We start from the raw sequence: 21,129 nt of genomic DNA on the forward strand, positions 1-21,129 counted from the left end.
GCTGGGATTACAGGTGTTTGCTACCAGGGCATTCTGAAATTTTATTCTATTTTTGTTATTTAAAGTTTCATTTCTTCTTCTTCTTTTTTATCATTGTGTTTTTATCGTAGTTAAAAGTGGATGCTCCAGAGTCAGCCTGGGTTGAGCAGGATAATACCCAACAAGCTGCCTGACCTCTCCAGTTCCTCACCACCAATAAGTTATAAAGGGTGTCTAATGGGACACTTATCCCCAAGGATTTTTTAAATTATTTATTTTTATTTTATATGCATTGGTGTTTTGTCATGGGTGTCCAGTTCCCCGGAACCGGAGTTACAGACAGTTGTGAGCTGCCATGTGGGTGCTGGGAATTGAACCAGGGTCTTCTGGAAGAGCAGTCAGTGCTCTTAACCTCTGAGCCATCTTTCTAGCCTCCCCACTAATGATTTTTGAACGTGAAGTGAGATAAGGGAACCACCTAGAACAGCCCAGGAGACATCGCAGAGTTGGACGTTATTCCAGAACCAGTAATACAGTGAGACAGGAGCATGCCATTCAGACAGCAGGATGAACTCATGTGCCCGGAGTGTGCCAGCCCATGTCTCTGCCTCTTCATCTGGAGGACAGCAATGCCAGCCACCTGCCGCAGCTGGAAGGCGACTGGCTTGTGGGAGCCCAGGGTGACTCAGTTTCCCACACTGGCTGAAGGGAACAGAGCCCTTGCAGTAGTCCTTTGCAGGTAGTGTTGGGGTCTTTTTTGTACCCTAGACCATGGCATTTCAGAGGACAAGCAAGAATCCCCGTTGCATCCCGCTGGTACTGAATGAAGCCACAGAAGCCTGTCGTGACCAGGCAGGTGAGGTAACACTGTGGATTCCTGATGTTGAGTGGGAAAATGAGAAGGGGTGGGGTCTCTTACTGGATCATGCTCTCCGGCCAACGACCACTTACAGGTTCAGTAAAAAACACTGCGTCCAAGAATGTACACCTGCAAGCTGCAGTTGATGCTATAGTCCAGAGTTCCAAGAGAGTTTTTGGTGATGTGAACCTGGCCCCCAGGCAGACTTCCATGACCCCCAGACAGCAGCCAACCCATGGAGGGGGCTTGAGCACGTAAAGGAGCCAGGAGCCGTGACTGTCCATGTGTTCCAGCCTTGACCACTAGTGTGAACTGGAAGAGGAAGAGTAGGATGTATAGTACTAGCGCCTTCTGGGCTCAGGGCACAGTTCCCTGAATCCCATCGTCTCACAGGATGGGACTTCCAGTCTTATTCTATAGCCAGGGCACCAGCCTTATAGAGAAAGGAACTGACTTGGTCACAATGCTCCGGTTACCACTTGCCAAGGTGGGAGGGGAGCCACACTCCAGCCTGTGTCCTTCATGTCCCAGTGCCTGAGCCTGAGTGATTCTCAGAGCTGGAGACTAGAAATCTAGAGATCAAGGTACCACCAGGTTCCGTGACTCATTTCTGCTTCTGAGATGGTAACTCGAGCTAGGTCCTCACTTCGAAGAAAAGCCAGAAGGACCGGAAAGGGTTGAACTCCCTCCCTCTCGCAAGCCCTTTTAAGGGTCACCAATCTCATGCATGAGGGTGGGGCGCTCCTGGGCAGATCACCCCGCAAAGGCTTCACTCCTTAGTGCTGTCACCCAGGGAGTCAAGTTTCAACCCAGCAATGTTGTAAGAGACACAGTACCGGAAGCAAGACTGTTTCCAAAGTGTCTCTCAGTGGTTGAGAATGGCTATTTCCTGTTGGATCTGCCAGGTACACTCATTATTTTATTTCTTACCTTTCCTGGTTTGTTTTTGTGGGTTTTTTTTATCCCGAGATAGGGTCTCGCTGTCTTCCAGAAGTGGAAGCCAGTATTTGCCCCTCTTTTTTTTTTCAACCACTAGCGATGTTTTTATTTTATTTTTTCTTTATAATTATCTTTTTTCCCTTTTTTTTAATCAAGAATTTTTTAAATTCATTTTTGCCCCTCTTTTTAATTGAGTCCTGACTAGCCTGGAATTGTTATGTGAACCAGGCTGGCTTTGACTTCAGTTGCCTCTTCCTCTTGAGTGATAGGATTAAAGACCTGCTCAACCCTACACAGTATGCATAATTATTATTCCACTCACAGATGAGTAAACTGAGTCCCAGAGGTCGAACGGTCCACCCAAGGATGCAGAGAATGGCAGAGCTCAGTCCACCGGCCTCTCTGTCTTGTGCCGCCTTGGAGGGTGCTGAAGTTCCAAGATCGAACCCGAGGATGGCCTGAGCATGGGGCCAGGTTCCAGAAGTGGGAGCTCACTGTTTGCCCCTCTTTTGGACCGTTGATGTCAGGGTGCGGTCCTTCTGCACGTGACAAGACAGCAGCAGCGACCTAGCCTCTCCCGGCCTGCTGAGTGTTAGGTGGAGCTGAGACTGCTCAGGCCTTCCCCTCTCTTTACCCTCACAGCTGGCACCGTGCTCTAGCTGTCTTTGCATCGAGAAGCCCCCCTTCCCCTTAAGGACGATTCTATGCCTCAGCTGTCAGGGCTCCAGGTGGTAGGTGTGATGAGCACGTATCACCCAAAGGGCTGAACCTCCCTCTCCCCACTGTTCCCGGGAATCAGAGACAACCTGCCTGCCAGCACACACTGTGGCATGGGACCGTGGTCCCCAACCTTCCTGATACACTGCCACCCTTTAATACAATTCCTCATGGTGCGGTGACCCCCAACCCTAAAATTATTTTTGTTGCTACTTCATAAGTGTAAGTTTGCTACTGTTATGAATTATAATGTAAATATCAGTATCTGTGTTGTCCAATGGTCTTAGGTGACCCCTGTGAAAGGGTCATTTGACTCCCCCCAAAGGGTAATGACCTACAGGTTGAGAAACACTCTCATGAGACCCCCATCTCCTGAAATCTAGACAGGACCTGCACTTAGCCTCATGGGCCCGTACTCTGCTCAGCTCTCACTATGCTGTCTTTTTGTGGCATTGATAACGCTCTTAATAATAAAGTCATTTACTCAACCCAGCAGTCACTTCAGTGTTCTTGAGCCTCTAATCTGAAGCCCTTCCCTGGGTGCATAACCCAGGCCCTTCTTCTTCTTCTTCTTCTTCTTCTTCTTCTTCTTCTTCTTCTTCTTCTTCTTCTTCTTCTTCTTCTTTTCTTTCGGCTTTTCGAGACAGGGTTTCTCTATGTAGCTTTGGTGCCTTTCCTGGATCTCGCTCTGTAGCCCAGGCTGGCCTCAAACTCACAGAGATCCACCTGCCTCTGCCTCCCGAGTGCTGGGATTAAAGGTGTGCGCCACCACCGCCCGGGGACCCAGGCCCTTCTAATATGAATGACACATTTGAGAACTGTGCCCCAAACACCCGCGCTCACCTATCAGCGCCTGAGGTGCCTCTTAGGGAAGGCGCTGTGACGTGCTGAGCACAGGCCTATTCCCTTCCCTTCACTCTGAAGATCTGTGATGCCGAAGGAAAGGAGATACACAGAGTATGAGTCTCTAGAAAGTTTTGGGGTTTGTTTGCTTAAACCCAGAACCTGTTAGAAGTCCCTTTTGTGACTGAAGATAACAATTGGGCCTATGGCTGATGGCTTCAGTTTTCTTTCTTAGACTTATTTTACAAAAGATTTTTTTTAATTGGGTGAGCATGCATGCAGTACCTGAGGAGGCCAGAAGAGGGCGTCGAATCACCTAGAGCTGGAGTTAACAGGGCAGTTGTGAGCTGCCTGTAACTGGGAACCCAACACCGGTCCTCAGGAAGAACAGCAGATGATTTTAAGAGCTGAGCCATTTCTTCAACCCAATGATAATTTCATGACAATGAGAGAGCACTGCCATTATTCCCTTCATAGAAGCGCAGGAGCCGCGGGGAGGTTTCTGCGATTTTTCAGCTTTATTCTAGTTTTGTTTTAAAAGCCATAAGGATGGGTACACCTTGATTCCTTTGATTCCTTTGGGCTGCGCTCCTCAATGGTCAGCCCACCCTCTCTCCCTGCCAGGAGCGCAACAATACCCAGAGCAGAAGACAGGGCCGGTTCAGGGCCAGGCTACAGGATGGTCCAGGAAAGGAGATGCAATAGGTACCCAACAGTCCTCAGCCCCGCATCCTGCCTGGGGTTCTCCCCATCTGGTGCCCCTATTGGAGGAGTGTGGCTTTCGGAGCCCTTTGCTCCTTCCTTCTAAGGTGCCCCCAAGCTCTGATGTCCTTGGGTACCCAGGAATGCCTTGATGGGTGTCCCCCAGGGACAACGAAACCTTAGGGTTTTCTCATCTGCTTCTTTCCCCCACTTCCCTTTTCCAGTCAATGCCTTCCTTGTTACAGAGGGATCTACATTCAGAGTAAAGTGCAGTGGGAAGCCACCAGGGTTCTGAAACTCAGCTTTACGAGAGTCTCTGTTTGCAGAACCCACTCCCCTCACAGAGGTGGGTTTCCTCCTGGCCCCCACAAGTGGGACCACTCGGAAGCACACCTGGACCTCAGGCTCCATCTTCGGCTCTGCAGTCACAGCCGCTGACTGGGCGCAGTACCTGTTGACTCCCTAACCGGCTGTTCCGTAGGGGGAAAGCAACGAACGCATCTGGAGAGCCCCACAGCCAGGTCCCCTGCAGCAAAAAGCCTGCTCACTTTCTCGCAGGACTGACCAGGCAAGGGGCCCAGAGGGGAGACATGGCAGAAAGATGTGCCATCTCCTCCCTTGATGCGCTCACCATCATCCCTCTCCTCCTTCCCTTCCTTCCCTCTCGCTTCCTCCTCCTCCTCCTCCTCTTTCTCTTTCCTTCCTCTTTTCCTCCCCCTCCCCCTGCGCTCCTCTTCTCTGGCCCCAGCCTTCAGCTAGCTGCGCGGAAAGGGGAGGGGAAGGCCGGCCTGCGCGGCGGGCCCGGGGTCAGACGCTGTGCGCGCCCAGGCTGAGCACCGAGAAGGCGGCCCGGTGCTTGCGCAACAGCAGGCGGATCTTCTCGTCGTCCGAGTCCGGGTCCAGCGGCTTGTTGTACTCATCGTCCTCGTTCTCCGAGGCCGCGCGGTCTCCGCCCGCACCGCCCGGGGCCCGGGGCGTGGAGGACGAGGGCTCCAAGGCGCTCTTCTTCCTCCACTTGGTCCGGCGGTTCTGGAACCACACCTGCAAAGAGCGACCGGGGTGCGAGAGCGGGCTCCACTGGGAGCTCCCCTCGCTGCCCCCAGAGTCATGCACGGACCGTGCACCTCTGCACCGTGCAGCAGCCTGACATTTGCATAACTCGGATGGGGGCAGAAAATAAAATAAAATAATAAAATAAAAATAAGCGTGCCGCAGCCCTTTCCTCTGGGGGCAACCCTCCCTGAGCTGCAGCTTCCTCCTTACGCTGTCTGGGCATCTGAGCCCAAGCCTCTGAGCCGAAGCCTCTGAAATGCCATTGACTAGAAGAGTTCCTCCCTGGGACCCAGGGCAGTGTGATGATAGAGCCAGGGGGCCTAGCATGCCCTGGTCCTCCATCCCACCTCCCGCAAGCAAAACGAAACGAAATGAATGAATAAAGTTGCCCCTCTTTTGGCTTTATAGATCCCCAGGAAGCTTCTGAATAATTGCCCCCCCCCCCGAAAAACAACAGGGCCACTAAGTATGTTACTTGAGATGGATGGAGACTGTGGAGCCCAAAGGAGGCAACCAAGTGTGAGGCAGGAGCCGCTGCCAGCCCCTTCTGCCTCCACTCCACAGCCTTCTATGGTGGCTGTGACAATCTGCTGAGGTAGGTCCCACTTTGCGCCCCCCAGAACCTCCCTAATCTGTTCACACTGCTTCATGTCCCGGCAGCCCTCACGGCTTCCTTCTTCTGTGTCCCCATCCAAAGTGTGGACGGACTAGCGGGGAGAGGGGGAACGCTTGTCCCGGGAGCCTGAGGAGGTGGGCAGCAGGGAGGCTGTGGCTGGCTCGTGAGGTGTGTGGAAGCCTGCGACTGATCTCTGCCACCCTCCTCTGCATTGGGTGGAGACAGAGGGTGTATTATCTTCCTTTTAAAAATTGGGAAGTATCCCACAGAACTTAGTTCAAGTCTAGCTCGGCACTTGACAGCTGGAAGACCATAGGCACCAGGCTTGATTAACTGTTCCTTGTCCCTTTATTTGTAAAACGGACCCGTAACAGTGACTTCAAGACAGGGTGAGGCTTAATGGAGGTACTGCTTACAGGCTCCCAGATGGCTGGGCAGACAGCTGTCATTTGGGGGGCCTATTGGTAATTACTATAATCTCTCCGGTAAGATGGGCAGGCAAGCCTTCCTCTCTCCTGGCAGCCTCCTGACCTGGCAGACTCCCGGCTGCCAGGCGGATACCTTCTCCTACACAGACTCACCTTGACCTGGGATTCCGTCATGCCCAGGGAGTATGCTAGCCTCGCCCTTTCCGGGCCAGCCAAGTACTTGGTCTGTTCAAAGGTTTTCTCCAGAGCAAAGATCTGGTGGCCCGTGAAGGTAGGGCGAGTGTGCTTTTTCTTGTGGATGGTGTCACTCAGGGGGTCTGGGGCTGGCAGGGGGGAGGAGAAGAAGGTTAGCAGGGTGAGCCGAGACCTGTCCTGTGTCTTCCACCGGGATGTGCTCTACCCAGAAGCCCCTGAGTCGCAGGAATGTGGTGACATCTGCCAGCTGAGAAACACTTCTGGCATCCCTATAATAGTTACTGTGATCTCTACCACACCTGGGTGGACAGGGCCCCGAGAGGGCAGCTCCACCAGGTTATAGCTACTTGGGACAGCGAGGACTTCGAACTGGGCCTTGTGCCTTCCCTTCTAGTTTTCCCATAATTCACTGATGCTGCCTTTCCCAGGGGACACATGGGAATTTCTTTTCTGAGCCAGGATACCAAGACAAGAATGCCCTTTCTTGCACCCAGACAGGCGTGGGTACCTTCCACCTGCAATCAGACCCCCCGGCGGGGGGGGGCTGTGAATTCCTTTCCACTTCCTGTCTTTGAGTCCCTGGCCTCCCAGGTCTGTTGCAAAAGCATGAAGGGGAACACTTCAGGCTCCATGATGCCATTCCTCTGTGTCGCATTGCCTGGCAGCCAGCCTGGCAGCCCACCCTCCCTTGTAAACCTCTTGGAATCTGTTATACAGCCCGGTTGGTGTTGGAGTGTCAGAGTCATCTGGAGAGGCTAGAGACCCCAAACTCAGGCAGGACTAATTGCTCACCAAGGAGCTTGAGGCTCGAAGCAAGCAGTTTACCCATATGCTTGCTCTTAGTCAGTGTAGCCCAGCAACTTGTGTCCCATGCCCTCATTAGAGGCTGGGGACTTCAGCAAAGAGGAAAGACCTCCTAAGACAGTGGCCCCCGACCTTCCTAAGGCTGTGACCCTTTAATACGGTTCCTCGTGTTGTGGTGAGCCCCCAACCATAAAATTATTTCGTTGCTACTTCATAATTTTGCTACTGTTATGAGTCATAATGTAAATATCTGATATGCAGGATGTCTGATATGCGACCCCTGTGAAAGGCCGGTGGAGCCTGAAGGGGGTCACGACCCACATGTTGAAAACCACTGTCCTAAACACTGACATCTCCAGTTCTCTCTCCTCGTGTATTAAACTGGCCACCGGCTTTCCTGGCTTATTTCTGATGTGTGCACGCATTCAAGATTGAGGAATAGGACGGGATGGGAGAGTGTAGGGCAGAGGTGTGGGAGAAATAGTTTGGGCTTATAGTACCCCAAACTAGATTGTACACAAGCTTCCAAGAGATGAGGTCTGAGGGAGGTGTCGGTCATTCAGGCACATGGTGGGCAAGAGTTGGGGATTTCCATCATTGGTTCCTTCTGCAGTGGGGGATCTAGAGATTAAAGAGAAGCAGAAGGGGGCTTTGCCTCTGTCCCCTCCAGATGTTTATCCAACCCCCAGAGTTCTGGTGGCCCCACAATAAGCCCTAGAAGCCACTGCCACCCTCTCCCAGGGTGTCTCACTAGCACATGCCCCTGGCACTTCCTGGATCCCTGGCTGGCATAATATCCACCTCCTCCACTCTCAGTTCTCAGAAACCTGAATCTGAGGGATGGGTGGAGTAAGGGGGGCCCCCAACAGTCAGGGCCAAGGTCAACTTGGCTCTGTTCTCCCTGAAGGCTGGGCTGTTGTCGCAGCCATTGCTGACATGAACCCGGAGCAGGAAGGTGGGTAAATGGGTCTCTCGGCTTCTGGATGGGGACCTCAGTGGGTCTTGGAACCGGTGCCCTGCAAAACTGGGCTCTTTGGGATATGATAGCGCAGGACGTTTTTCTCCATCGGGGTAGCATTGGCTTGCTTTGTGCGAAGGGGGTTGTATGGCTCTGGGCAGAAGCACACTGAGCTGCCAGCTGGATGTTGCACAGGGTGGGCTGGGCTGTGTTGGTGGGGCCTGGAACACCCCAAAGCCCCTTGAAGGGTAACTGACGTGGCAGTGGGGTAAGGTGGGGTTCAGGCACCTGTGCTAGCAGGTGGACGTGGGGTAAGAGTGGGAGAGGGTGGGATTCAGTCCCGCTGTGAGCCGAGGAAAGAGAGCAAGTGTCGGGGCTGGGCTGTGGTAAGGTAGAACCCAGTGCGGCCCAGCCTGTGAAAGACCCCTACCTCCCGCCTCCTCCCTGGAACAGGCTGGGGTCGGGGTGAAGGCCCTGTCTGAACTCACCGTTGCTGCACGGCCGAGCGCCGCCTCGCCAGTCCTGGCCTGTGTCCGCCCAGCAGTTCCGGGTCCGGGTGGGGTACTCATTCCCAGCCTTGGAGAAACTCCCCACTTGGGGGCCATAGTAGACCCCCTGGGAGCCGAGTCCACCAAAGCCTGCCACGTGGGGGTAGCCAGAGAGGAGGCTGCTGTTTGGAGTGGCTACCGGCCTGCTCAGGATGTCAGTGATCCCGTGGGGGGTCCCAGCGGCCAGCTGGGGGCCGAGTCCCGGAGGACTGAGCTTGTAGAAGGAGTTCTGCACTGAGTACTGGCACATGGGAGCCTTCATTTCCGAGAACTGGGCCAGCTGTGTGTTGTTCAGGAGGAATGTCCCCTGCAGGTTGGACTCCATGGTCTCCAGGTCAGCGCGTAGGAGGGCGACGAGTCCTTAAAGCCCGAACGCTTCAGATGGTGGTCCAGAATCTCAGGGCAGGTTTGGAGAATCAGAGTCCCCCCATCCCACCCCAGCCTCTGACTGCCCTCTGGCTCGGCCCTTCCTCGGAGATGGGGCACGGAAGTCAGGTGTCCAGAGCAGGTGGGAGGCCTTCCGCTTTCCCCCTCCACCAGCTGGGTCTAAGGAGGAGTGCTCCCCATATTCAGAGCACCCGATTTCTCTGCCTCTGAGTCTGGGGGCCCTCCATCAGAAGTTTTAAGTTCAGAGAAGGGACATTTCCTTGATAAAGAAATGGCCCATTAGAATACAGACCCGAGACTGGCTGAGCTGCGAGCGCTGTGCGGCCATTGGTTGGAGGCCACATGGGCCTCACATTGGCTTCTCCTAGACAAATTGCACTTTGAAAGATTGACTGTAAATCAGCCCGTCCGTTCGTGAGTGTGTGTGTGTGTGTGTGTGTGTGTGTGTGTGTGTGTGTGTGCATGTGTGAAAGAATTAGCTTTAGACGCCCTGTGTGTGCATGGTCAGAGGCTCCACTTGCTTACCCAAGTCCAGTATCTAGGAAAAGGTGGGTGCCTGGAGGTAGGGACTGGAGGCCCCTGCCGAAGTCTTTATTTGCTTGCTCCCTTGAGGGAGCGGAGGGCTGGTTCAGAGGTCACCTTCCCAAGCTGCCCCTGTATGAATCCCCTTCCTCCTCCAGGACAGGGTAAGTGTATGTGTGTGGGGGGGGGGGGGGGTCGTGCTGAACAGGATCTGCTCTGGGGTAATGCAAATCTATCGGACCTGAGGACCTGGGGTGGGAAACTTCTCACAGAATGGCTTGGGGGGGGGGCATGCAGCAGCTCCTAGAGTTGCAGGGGTGTGGGTGTGAGGGGGCATTCCTGAGGCCGAAAAGGGGTGGCTGTGCAAATGTTCCTGTTTCTGCCAGTCTGCCTTGGCCTCTTCAATCTTCTGGCTGGTGGGTGCCCTGGGTGAAGTTTCTCACGTGAGAGACCCTGTGTTCCTGAGGCAGGGTCCTAAGCAGGGCAGTTGGGCTGAGATTTGAGACTTAAACTGAATATAAGAGCACTGTGTGCTTCGTTTCTGATGGATTTTTTTTTTTCAATCTGCTGGTTCTTATGGGGGCGATCTCTTGGGAAACTGAGGCACAGGGGAACGAGGGCTCACCTTCTAGGTTATTCTCTAGATTCAGCAATCTTTCCTGAAGTCATTCTCCCAAAGCGTGAAATGACAGGGACAAGATTTGAGTGTCCTAATGAGCTCTTCCTGATCCGGCCGCTGGGGCTTTGGGGAAGTCACTCTTACTGTTTGGGGGTCTGTGTTTTCACGGGTCAGAGATGAGAGTCTTTTCTTAGTTAGCCTTCTTTGAGCAGAGGGCTGAGGTGGGGAAGGCCGGCCTGCCGAGTGCAATTTGACTGTGATGTCAGCAATGCCAACTATGGCACTGGTGATTTGGGTGAGGGAATAGAAAGGATTTTCTAAAGGGGGAGTGATCTTTCTGCAAGTTTGGATTTTAAAAATCATGAGAAAGAGTCCTTTTTTTTTTTTTTCCTTAAGACTGTGTATGTGTGTGTGCGCGTGCCTGTCCATCCATCAGTCTATCCGGGTCTACCTGAGGAGTCCAGAAAAGGATGTTGAATCCCCTGGGGCTGGAGTTAGAGACAGTTGTGAGCCCCCCAATGTGGGTGCTAGGAGCCAAAGACAGGTTTCTTGACACCCATCTCTTCAGCCTGAGAAAAAGTGGGTTTTTGTTTGTTTGTTTTTTAACCATTGTACAAAAAGAAGGACTTTATTTGGGGAAATTGATTTCTAATTTATGACAAGTTTTGCTTTCAGAACCAAACCCACAGAACACCACATTCTAGTTCACCCCTGCAGCCTGGCACACTGAGCAAGTGATGTTCTTATTCTTCACGGGAGTCCCTTCTTACCCGGTCAGGAATGGGGGCTCTGCCTGTCGGAGTGATTTTAGCCGCGAAGTCATCAACCATAACGTGTTCAAGTCCTTTTTTAAAATTACCTCTTTACAGTGTGCCTTCAACTGATTTTAACCTCAGCAACTCTTGAAACATTCTCTCTCTCCAGTTTTTCTTAATTTTTGGCCAATGTCTGCTCTTGCCTGCCCATCTTTTTCTGTCTTGCTGACCACACTCCTCAGCTGCCTGGACTTAAGCCCTCGGGTAAAAGTTCTTAATGGTTTGCATCAGTTAGGTTTGCTCCAGGCCATGCGCCGCCAGCTATTCCAGATTCCCAGACAAGCCACCCAACCAAGTCACCCAACCAAGTGTTTCAAACCTCCCCCCCCCCCCAGGGGAATACAAGTGCAGGAGCCAGTGTCTGCTGGGATCTCAGTGTCTGACTGACGGCTTGGGCTGGAGTGGGACTGAGGTGCACCAGGGATTTGGGGGGACAAAGATTTGGTCACCCCCTAATATGAGAAGTTAGGACGGACATTTGCTGCAAATGATTCGACTCTTATTTAACGCTAGAGCCGATAAGGGTGTGTTGTCCGGTAACCTCAAGCGACACATGCAGGGGACACTGTTTATTCTCCATGTGACAACACCAGTGCGGAGCTCAGCTTTGCACAAAGCGTTGGAAACCACTCGGGAGCAGGGATCACTTCCTCTCTCTAGCGAAGGCAGAGTCTGGCAGCTCCCCCTGGGGAATGTCACCTGCCTGCCTGGACAGGTTCTCTGGTTGGTAGGGTCAGTACCGCCCCCACCTCTTCTGGTCTCTCGATAGACAGCCGGTTTGTCAGTTCTTTCTGGGGGCTTCTAGGGAGGGTGGTATTGATTAAGGGGCTTTCCAGGAGCTGGGCGTTGGCGGACTCCTTTTAGGGGCAAAGAGAGGTGTTTTCCGATGCCACTCACCAGACTCCAATCACACTCCAAACCAGGCTACACCAACCCCTGCCCAGCACCCTCAAACTCTCAAAGATGAGCCAAGAAAGGAGAGATGGAGACCTGTGCCATGAGTCAGTTTCTTTATTAATTTGACATTTGTTTAGCTGGTGTAGGGAGAACGGTCTATACATCAGAGTAGGGAGGGGTGGTCTCTCTCAGTAACAGAGCATGTGAGAGAGCCAAGACATAGTTCATTTTTCATAACAATTAAAAAAAATCAAGGTCATTTCAAAACTTCTAAAAAGCGTCTAAGGTGCAGACTGCAGCATTCTCTAGGCATCAAGTGGAGACCCCAAACTCCTCCTAAAACAGCTCCTACTAGCAACGGGAGCGCGCAGCCATGCCGCCGAGGGCGGGGGGCAGCGTGCCAAGCAGCCAAGCCAGACTGAGCGGAGGGTGCCAAAGCGGAGCCGGGCCGCGCGGGGCGCTAAGAGCCGCTACTGGGGCGGCGGCCTGGAACAGAGAGGGTGCGGGGCGAGGCGGGGCGACCCCGCGCCCGTCCTCGCCCGCCCAGCCCTCCCGCGGCCACCCCTCGGAGGAAAGCCAGCCGCGCCCGCGGACTACAGCATCCCCCCCTCGCCCCCATTCCCTACACCCGCCCGGGGCTGGAGCGCACGCCGGCTGGAGCCACGGGGCGAGCTTCCAGGGCGTGGGGGCACGGGCATGGAGGGGCGTCTGTGCTACTTGGAAGGTTTTTTATTGTGTCCTGACGACACCCCCCCTCCGAAGAGCGGCAGGCGAGGAAGGTGACCGCGCCGTCCACCAGTGGCTCCTGGAGAGCGAGAAGAGCCTGCCAGTCTCTTTCCTGGCCCTAGGGGGCGCCGCCCGGGCAAGGCGGAGCCGGATTGTGCTGATTCGGGCCTCCCTCTGCAGGAGACTCTAGTGTGACGTTAAGGCTCTTCCCTGAGGGCTCCAAGGCAAGACCAGCCAGTTGAGGGGTCCCTTCCTGGCCTGGCCCTGAGTCTAGGTAGAAGAGGGTCTCTCCTCAGCCTCCTGGTCAGCAGCTCTATCCTGCTCCGGCTCTCCTTGCGCTGGGCCGGTGGTCGGAGCTTGAGCCCAGCGTCTGGTCTGTGCCAGGACCTCCAGCCTGCGGCCACCTGCACTTCAAGCACCAAGTTGGCTCTGGGAGACCTCAGGGTGGTCTGACCTAGGAACTGGCAGGTACATTCACAGCCCTACTCCCTTCCTCTTCCAGTGAAAGACAGCCTTGAGCTCCTCCCACAGCCTGGAGAAGTCCTCGGGAGCTGAGCTGTTGAGGGCTTTGTACATACTGCTAACGTGTTTCTATTGGTTTGCATAGTATTTATTGTTTTCATATACACAAGGCTGATTACTGTACAGTTTACACTTTGAACACAGACTATTATAGAAGTGCTTGACGATTTAGAAAACCTCCTCTCTATTGAACATGCTGGTGCGATCCTCAGACAGCCACAGGCCCTTCCCCAGCAGAGAACTTTGAGATGGGGGCCCTGGCTCCCTTTGAGCCCTACAGCAAATCTGGGGGGCTCCTTGCCTCACTTTTCAAATTTCTAAACACAAGGAACCCCGAATGCACTCTCAGGGTAATGATTTCTGCTGGAAGATGATTAATACTGAAACTGAGAGACAACATAAAAAAAATATATATATATCCAGTTTATCCATACAGCTTCAGAGGTCACAGTAAAATCAGTGTGGACTAGTGAAGGGGAGACCTGCGTGTGTGCACCTGTGTCCTGTCATTCTGGGAAGAGCAGTCCCTTCACCGGGAAGTGGGGCAGGGGGGGTTGTTACAGGTGGCATGTGTTGTGTGCAGGTGTGGGAGACGGACACACGAGGATATGGGGGCGATGGTGCTAAACTGATTTCACACCCAGTTTCCAGTTTTCCCGTTCCAGAATGATCACGTGAGTTTCTTACAAATGAGGTCGAAGTCAAAATCAAAAACAAACAAACAAACAAAAAAGCAAACAAACTTTAACCAACCATCCCAGCCACAGTAGAGCCCTTATTCATGTCTGCACCCATGTGCTCTTTGGGGCTTGCTTGCTCTCCCTCATTCCTCCTCTCCCTTCTTCTTGCGGCCTTTGTCCTGATTCCCACAGAGATCCATAGTCGCTAGAGGCAGGCCTGGAGACTGTAGGTCATGCGTCTACAGCCAGTCATTCATGCGGATACGAGACTAAAGGAAGCCCCTTACAGAGGTCATGCCAGGATCTTAGGACACGTGCGACCCTTCAGTAGCCCTCTGGTCCAGGTCTCCTTCCGTGTGCATGACAGAGTGTGTGGAGTTCAGGGTTTGGGTGTTGAGGTGTGATCCTGCGGGACACAGAAAAAGGAGTCACTCAAGAGTCCCGTGCTTCCTTCTTAGGCAGGGCAGACCAGGAGAAGCAGGATCCCCAAGCAAAGCAGTGAGCTGAGAGTGTAGTGGCAGAGGCTGACCCCCAAACACCGCCCACCCTTCCCTGTTCTCTACCCAGGTGCTTCATCTTACGAAGCCAGCCAGCCTCCACTGTTTAGTACAGAGTGGATGAGCTCTCAAGAACCTTACATAGGGGGCCAGAGAAGGTGATGTGCTGCCAGGGGGCTGGGAGAAAATCTGCAGAGTAGATTCTTGTGCTTAGAAAGTGACCATTTTTCTGTGATGGGTCCTATGCCAAGAAAAAGGCTAGGCTAGGCCGTAGTGCATCTACACTTTCAGTTTAGGTGGGTCCACAACACTGATCTCCGCTCTATGCCTGCCATGGACAAGATCACTGGTCTCAGGAACTCATGACCTTGAAGCTCTGGTCTTGGGAACACATGACCATGAAGCTCTGGTCTTGGGAACACATGGCCTTGAAGCTCTGGTCTTGGGATCTCATGACCATGAAGCTCTGGTCTTGGGAACACATGACCATGAAGCTCTGGTCTTGGGAACACATGGCCTTGAAGCTCTGGTCTTGGGATCTCATGACCATGAAGCTCTGGTCTTGGGAACACATGACCATGAAGCTCTGGTCTTGGGAACACATGACCATGAAGCTCTGGTCTTGGGATCTCATGACCATGAAGCTCTGGTCTTGGGAATACATGGCCTTGAAGCTCTGGTCTTGGGATCTCATGACCATGAAGCTCTGGTCTTGGGAACACATGGCCTTGAAGCTCTGGTCTTTGGAACTCATGATCTTGAAGCTTCCCCTGGCTCTTATCCACAGACTCTCACTGTCAGGTACCCCTGGCTCCTGTTCACATGCTTAGTACTGGACTGACTCTGTGGTAGAGAGATCTCATAAGGCAGGTACATTCTCTCTAAAATATTACATCTTAAGTTGGGAAGGAACAGCTTTGCATGTGAAGTCCAAACCTGGCAGCCGTGATTCACAGCAAGGCACCAGTTCTGCCCCCCATGGTCTTACCTTCCAGCCTGCTGAGAGGCCTGCCTCCTTCTTGCCTTCCTTCCTCTTTTCTTAATTTTTCTTTTTCTGAGACAAAGTCTTGTTACACAGCTCAAACTAGCCTGAAACTTCCAACCTCCTGCCTCTGCATCCCAGGATGCCTCTGCATCCCAGGTGCTGGGATTTCAGGCAGATGCCATCACGCCCAGATAACTTCATGTCTTCTAAATGTTCTATCTATAGGGACCTAGGATCTGGTGAAGAAGAGAAGGACATTTCTTTATTTTTCTGTTTTTTTGAGACAGGGGCCCATTCTTTAATCCAGGATAGCTCCTAACTCATTATTTATCCCAGATTGGCCTCACGGCAATCATCTAGTCTCAGCATCCTGAGTGTGGGGGTGACAGGTGTGATCCACCAGGCTTGGCCGAGAAGGCCATTAAGATGGCAAGAGTTGATGGTGTTCTGGGAAGTGGCACACAAAGGTTGGAAGCCATTCTGAGGCAGAGCTGTCCTGGGCTCTGTAGGTGACAGAGCTGGGGAGGTATATTGGGCATGACCAATGTGACTCATCCCTGGATGGTTCCCCAGGGGAGGGAAGGGAGTATCAAATACCTTGCCTCGAGCTATGAAAACTAAAAGCCAAGCACTTTTGCTGGGCGCAAGAGAGCTGCCACTTGAAAAGTGAGATTCTGCTCCTTCTGAGAAGGCTGCCTTCTCCTTCATTCCATTTCTAGACTGTGTGCTCCCATGGTCCCTCTCTGCTTTAGGCCACAGCTCTCCCCTCCAGGCTGTCGTCTCCCCTCCTCAACTTCTGTCCTGCTTCAGACTTGTCCTCCAGCACTTCAGGTCATCCCTTCCCACCACTATCCATTCGTTAAGAGACTCTGTAGAGTGCAAGGTTAAGAGCAGGAATCTGAGGCTAGACTGTTCCGGTTTAATCCTGCTTCTGTCCTGACCGGCTGCTGCTTCACTGTGGTCAGCTTACTTAGCTGCTTCTCAACTCAGTTTCCTCTGCTGTCAAATGGGAGCAGCAGCAGGACCTGCCACATTAGATCACTGCGATGTGTGAACGCGCTAATGACAGGTCCCTGGAGCACTCTGGGCAGGGAGCACTCTGGGCTTGTGAGTCCCTGGCTCTTGAGAAGCGCGGCTGCCTAAGTGGTGTTTTCTTCTAACCAGCTGTGTGGCTGCTCTGGCTAGCTAATGAGCACTTGGGTGGGAGCCCTCTCTTCACATTCTCTACAATGCCTACCCTGGAGTTAAGCATTCCTCAAATGAGAGACAACGTGAGATCTGATGTTCTAGACACACAGGCTATGATTTCCCACCTGCTTTCCTGCCAGGTCCCAAGCAGAGGAGAAAGATCAAGCCTTAGAGATCCTTTTGGAATGGACACCCAATTTGTTTCTGGGTAAACTGAGACTCAAGCGGAACAGAGACAGGAGCAGCTGGTGGAGCGGGGTGAGTTAACATGAGCCTTCAGGCTATAGGCAGGATTTCTCCTGACACCCCACCTCCTCCCCCTGGCTACTCTCTGGAAAAGGCCCATCCTTCCAAAGCTTGGGGAACGGCCCCTCCGGTGTACTCAGAGTGGCCCTGTGGCCAGGATCTCGCACCTCTTTTCTCTCTGCTGTGGTACCTGCCTCCACACTGATGTCACGACTCTTACCATCTCCTTCTACCTCTCACTCTGATGTCCTTGAAGTGGCTGGATATGAGAACAGATTCGAGGTTGAAACACAGCAAGACCAAGCATGCCTCCCTACTTCCTCCCATCAAAACAGATCGGGTTTATTAAAATGTTCTATTGTCTGAGCTAGGATAAGTCTTAAAACCATGTTTGCATGGAAAGTATCCCATAAAGGGAAGACAGATTGAGGCACTGGCCATTTCCTCCCTCAGCACCTTGGAGAGTCCTAGAGGGGGCAGCCATGCACATGCAGAGGGTATCAAGAACTAGTACCCTTCCAAGCCTGCACCACTGTCTGTGTGCCAGTCTTCCCAACGGCCCTGGCACCTTAACACTTAGGTGCGGTACACACCCTGCCGCCTGCTGCCATGTGCCCTGAGCCTTGAGTAAGCAGCAGCTTCCCACTCCCTCAGCCTGCCTCTTCACTCTCTCGGCCTTTCCAATGCAGGGAGCAACAGGTAAGCATCAGGACAAGGCTCAGCAATACACAGTTCCCCAGGCTGCAGAGTCCTCCCAGTGGGTGCTCCACCTCTCTAAACAAGTTCACCATCCTCCATTTCATCCACTTTTTAGATATGGTACTTATAATCAGGCTATCTGATTGAGAGAAGTTTAAAGAGAAGATCAAAATCAGTCATAACGACTCAACTTGCAATATGCATCATAATCGTCCTACAGCAGAGAACGGAAACTCTTACAGGCTAGCTAGCTTCTATTCCTAAGGAGTCTGTGTCTTAAGACCCCAGAATGCTTTGGGAGGGGATGTGGACAACACTCTGAGAAAGGGTATTGTTGAGCTCTCACTATGTAAAGCTCTTTCCCTAAAATAAGCACATCTGTTATCACACAGCAGCTCTACAAGGAAACAATTGGCATTATTGCTATGCGTGGACAGAAACGTTGAGGCTAAGGAAGGTCAATTGACTTGCCCCGAGTCACAATACAAATAAAATCTGCCACTAATTGAATGCCACAGTACATACGCCTTTATTTACTCCTGACACAACAGCTCTCATAGTTAATTATTTGTGCACCCGCCACACCCGAGCTGTGACCGAAACCTGGGGGTCTCTGGCATGCTGGGCATGTGCTCTACCGCTGAGCCACACACAGTTCTGCACTTGGTTTTTGTTGATATGTAACACATATTCAGAAGAGACTATTTTCATCTTTCCTTGAGGAGTAGGAAGTTGGGGATGTGAGGGACTTAAGGTCATACAATGTGGGAAGAGGGGGAGCCAGGCCTTGACTCTAGATCCCAAGGCTGGCTTTCATGCTTGGAAGCAAATAAGATGCTTCCCGTTATTCACAGTAGCTCTGGGTTATAAAGTATGATCATAAGATGAACAGTAGGAACATATAAAGTGTGAACACTGACTACTGAGCCGCTGCTCCCCAGGGAAGCACAAAGCTAGGTTCTTGTCAGTCTCTGGTCGCAGTCTCCTCCACCAGCGACTATATCACCATGTGCACATTAAATGTTGTATGTGTCTTTCTTTTTGAATGACTATATTATCATATGCATGTTGAATGCTGTATGTGTATTTCTGTTTGAATGACTATATTGTCATGTGCACATTACATGTTGTATGTGTCTTTCTGTTTGAATGACTGCATCACCACATGCATATCGAATGTTGAATGTGTACTTCTGTTTGAGGATGCCAGACTGCAGGTGTATGGGTCATTCACTCACACTGACCTCATCTCCACTAACACCAGAGCCCTCGGGAAGCTTTAAAAACTCATCTTCCCTGGATAGACAGGACTTCAACAAAAACAGTGAGATAACCACGGAAGAGCATGAAAACGCACTGTGGCACTAGACAGATTTAAAAAATAAAGGACAGCATAAAACTGGAACAAGGCGGAGCTGGGAAATACGCACGCCATTCACTCAGGGGTCACCCTTGTCTGCGTGTCTGTGAAGGACTGAGCAAGGAGCACCCAGCGCTGCCTTCGGATTTCGAGTGACTTGTAGCAAGTAGGCGAAATCAGAGGAGGGACAGCGAGGGCTGGCCGGACTGCCTGTGAGGTGGGGGCAGTCCGTGGTAGGGGTCGAGGCTGAAGCCCCTTCACTAGCTTCCTGCTGAGGAGGGAGCATTCCGGCTGCTGCCCTTCAACCCTCAGGGACCCGGCAGGAGCCTGCCCCCCCCCCCCACATCTGTGTTACCACCCCGGGTACGGGCACGGAGTACCTCCCTTTGCCTTTTGTTGGCAGACGGCTCAGCGCTGTCCCAGAACCAGGCTGCCCAGAATTCCTGACTCCTAAGCTCATGAGGTCTGGTGGGTAATCTAATCTCTCTCTCTCTCTCTCTCTCTCTCTCTCTCTCTCTCTCTCTCTCTCTCTCTCCCTCCCTCCCTCCCTCCCTCCCTCCCTCCCTCCCTCCCTCCCTCTCTCTCTCTCTCTCTCTCTCTGTATATTTGTGTGTTGGGGGAGGGGCATCTCAACGTCTTTGTAGATCAGCGACAGCCGATTAACGAAAACATTCTACTTCCTCCCGCCCTGCTTTCTTGCTACCTGCCTGCCCTCCTCCTCCTGTTCAGGACATTGGTCCACATCGAGTCAAACAGAAGCGCAAATCAGAGCTAATCCTGGCCTTTAAGTCAACAGTCGGGCAGGACACTCCCGGCAGTGCCAGGGTTAATGCTGTGACCTCCTTAAAGCTGCTGAGGAGTCAGGGCTAATTTTACTCTCGCCTATCAGCTCTGCCAATCCTCATTTTTTACCCGAGTGCTGAGATATGTTGGGAAGCACCAAGTCAGCACTTCTGGTGGCCCGGGAGGCAGTGTGGGCCCTGCTCTTTGCAGAATACATAAAACCAGTGACGACTGCTTGCTGCTTGGCTCTGGAGCTGGGCCCTGAGAGTTCTAGGGCGTGCGCAGGGTGGCGGGGGGGGGGGGGGGGGCGCGATAACCCAGTAGGTGCTGGGCATAGGGGGAGGGGGCTGTGACGCTTCCTGGCTCCCCGCTGTCTCCCACCCCGATGCATCTTGTACTGAGCTGCCCCGAGCTGAGCACAATGAAGGACCTCGGGGCAGCTCAGTACAGGACCCCTCAGGGAGGGTAAGGTCAGAGCTGGCTGCCAAAGCTCTCTCGCGCGCGATGCAGCCTGCCGCCGCCGGAGAGCTTCACTGCATACCCTGGCCCACCCCTCCTCGGCCCACCGCCCTGGCACACACCCCTCACACACTAGTGGAGCCCTTAGCAGTGAAGACCCACCCTCCTGACTAAGGCAGGGCTTAGGGTCTAGGCCTGGCATATTTTCTGGCCACACATAGTGAGACACCACAGGTCTGACGCTGTCCCTGTGTGTTCTGCAGCGTCCTGGCCACCAACTTTAGAGCCCACTGCTTGGTTTCTAAGAGGAATGCCAAGATTCACAGAGCATTTTTTTTTCCCACACTTCAAAGCACTATTTTAAAACTATACAGGGACAGCTAGGCGTGGTGGCACGTGCCTTTAATTCCAGCTCAGAGGCAATTGGATCTCTGTGAGTTAGGGGCCAGCCTGGGCTACATAGCAAGTTCCAGGGCTATAGAGAGAGACCCTGTTGTATAACTGTATAGGGGTTGAGGGTGTGGCTCAGGGGCAGAATCCGTACCTAGAATCCATGAGGCTCTGGGCTCCATCCCTAACACAGCCAAAAAAAGACAAAAGAAAATATAAACAAGCAAAATAAAACCAAGGCCCTGGATTTGCGTACTCTGCAGCAGATCTGTGTCAAAGGAAATGTATCTGCTTGAAGAGAAATGGGGGGGGTGTTAAGGCAGAGACAGAGACTAAGTTTGGGGAGTGGGGAGCCTGAGAGTCGGGTTGTGGCTCTGAACTGTGCTGGTGCAGGGAATGGGCCGGGGAGAAGCAAGCAGCTACTTCATCAAGGACCATGCCGGGAAGGACAAGAAAGCCGCCGTTACCTCCCAAGGGGCTATTGGAGGAGAGATCACTGCTTGCCCCTTTTCAGGCTGGCCCGCTTCACTATTTGAGCCCCTTTCCTGCCCTCTAGCAGGTCCGGCTGCAGTCCACTCCCTCTTAGCTCCACCTGGAGACAGACAGCACCAGAGACAGAAAGTAGGAATCACATAGGCAGACGGGAAAAAAAGAGGCGGAAGATGAAAAGGGACGCGAGAAGGAGGAGGCGGGAACACTGTCCCGGAAAGGTC

The 21,129-nt window shown here is 52.7% G+C and overlaps 2 protein-coding genes and 1 pseudogene across 14 annotated transcripts in view; all 3 read right to left on the bottom strand.

Moving 5' to 3' along the window:
• Positions 1-4,748: 4,748 nt before the first annotated feature.
• On the bottom strand, positions 4,749-8,966 carry Nkx6-3 (NK6 homeobox 3). Its single transcript, XM_006982974.3, has 3 exons — positions 8,582-8,966; positions 6,290-6,459; positions 4,749-5,080 (listed from the first exon to the last, which is right to left on the bottom strand). Exons 1-3 carry the CDS (start codon positions 8,964-8,966, stop codon positions 4,847-4,849), a joined length of 789 nt encoding a protein of 262 aa, XP_006983036.1. The 3' UTR covers positions 4,749-4,846.
• Positions 8,967-10,874: 1,908 nt separating this feature from the next.
• Positions 10,875-12,256, bottom strand: LOC121823403 (transcription and mRNA export factor ENY2 pseudogene; annotated as a pseudogene).
• Positions 12,257-13,195: 939 nt separating this feature from the next.
• Ank1 (ankyrin 1) overlaps positions 13,196-21,129 on the bottom strand; it is a 190,189-nt gene continuing 182,255 nt past the window's right edge. For 6 of the 13 annotated variants that reach the window (XM_076553633.1, XM_076553625.1, XM_076553628.1 and 3 more), the window contains one exon: positions 13,858-14,215. In XM_076553633.1, the coding sequence (XP_076409748.1) occupies positions 14,189-14,215 (27 nt within the window). In that variant the 3' untranslated portion in view covers positions 13,858-14,188. Of the gene's footprint in view, positions 14,216-20,570; positions 20,601-20,883; positions 21,009-21,129 lie in introns of all 13 variants that reach the window. The other 7 variants (XM_076553626.1, XM_076553629.1, XM_076553624.1 and 4 more) reach the window with 3 other exon arrangements.

The sequence above is a fragment of the Peromyscus maniculatus genome, chromosome 17 (genome assembly GCF_049852395.1).
Source record: "Peromyscus maniculatus bairdii isolate BWxNUB_F1_BW_parent chromosome 17, HU_Pman_BW_mat_3.1, whole genome shotgun sequence".
Classification (NCBI taxonomy): Eukaryota; Metazoa; Chordata; class Mammalia; order Rodentia; family Cricetidae; genus Peromyscus; species Peromyscus maniculatus.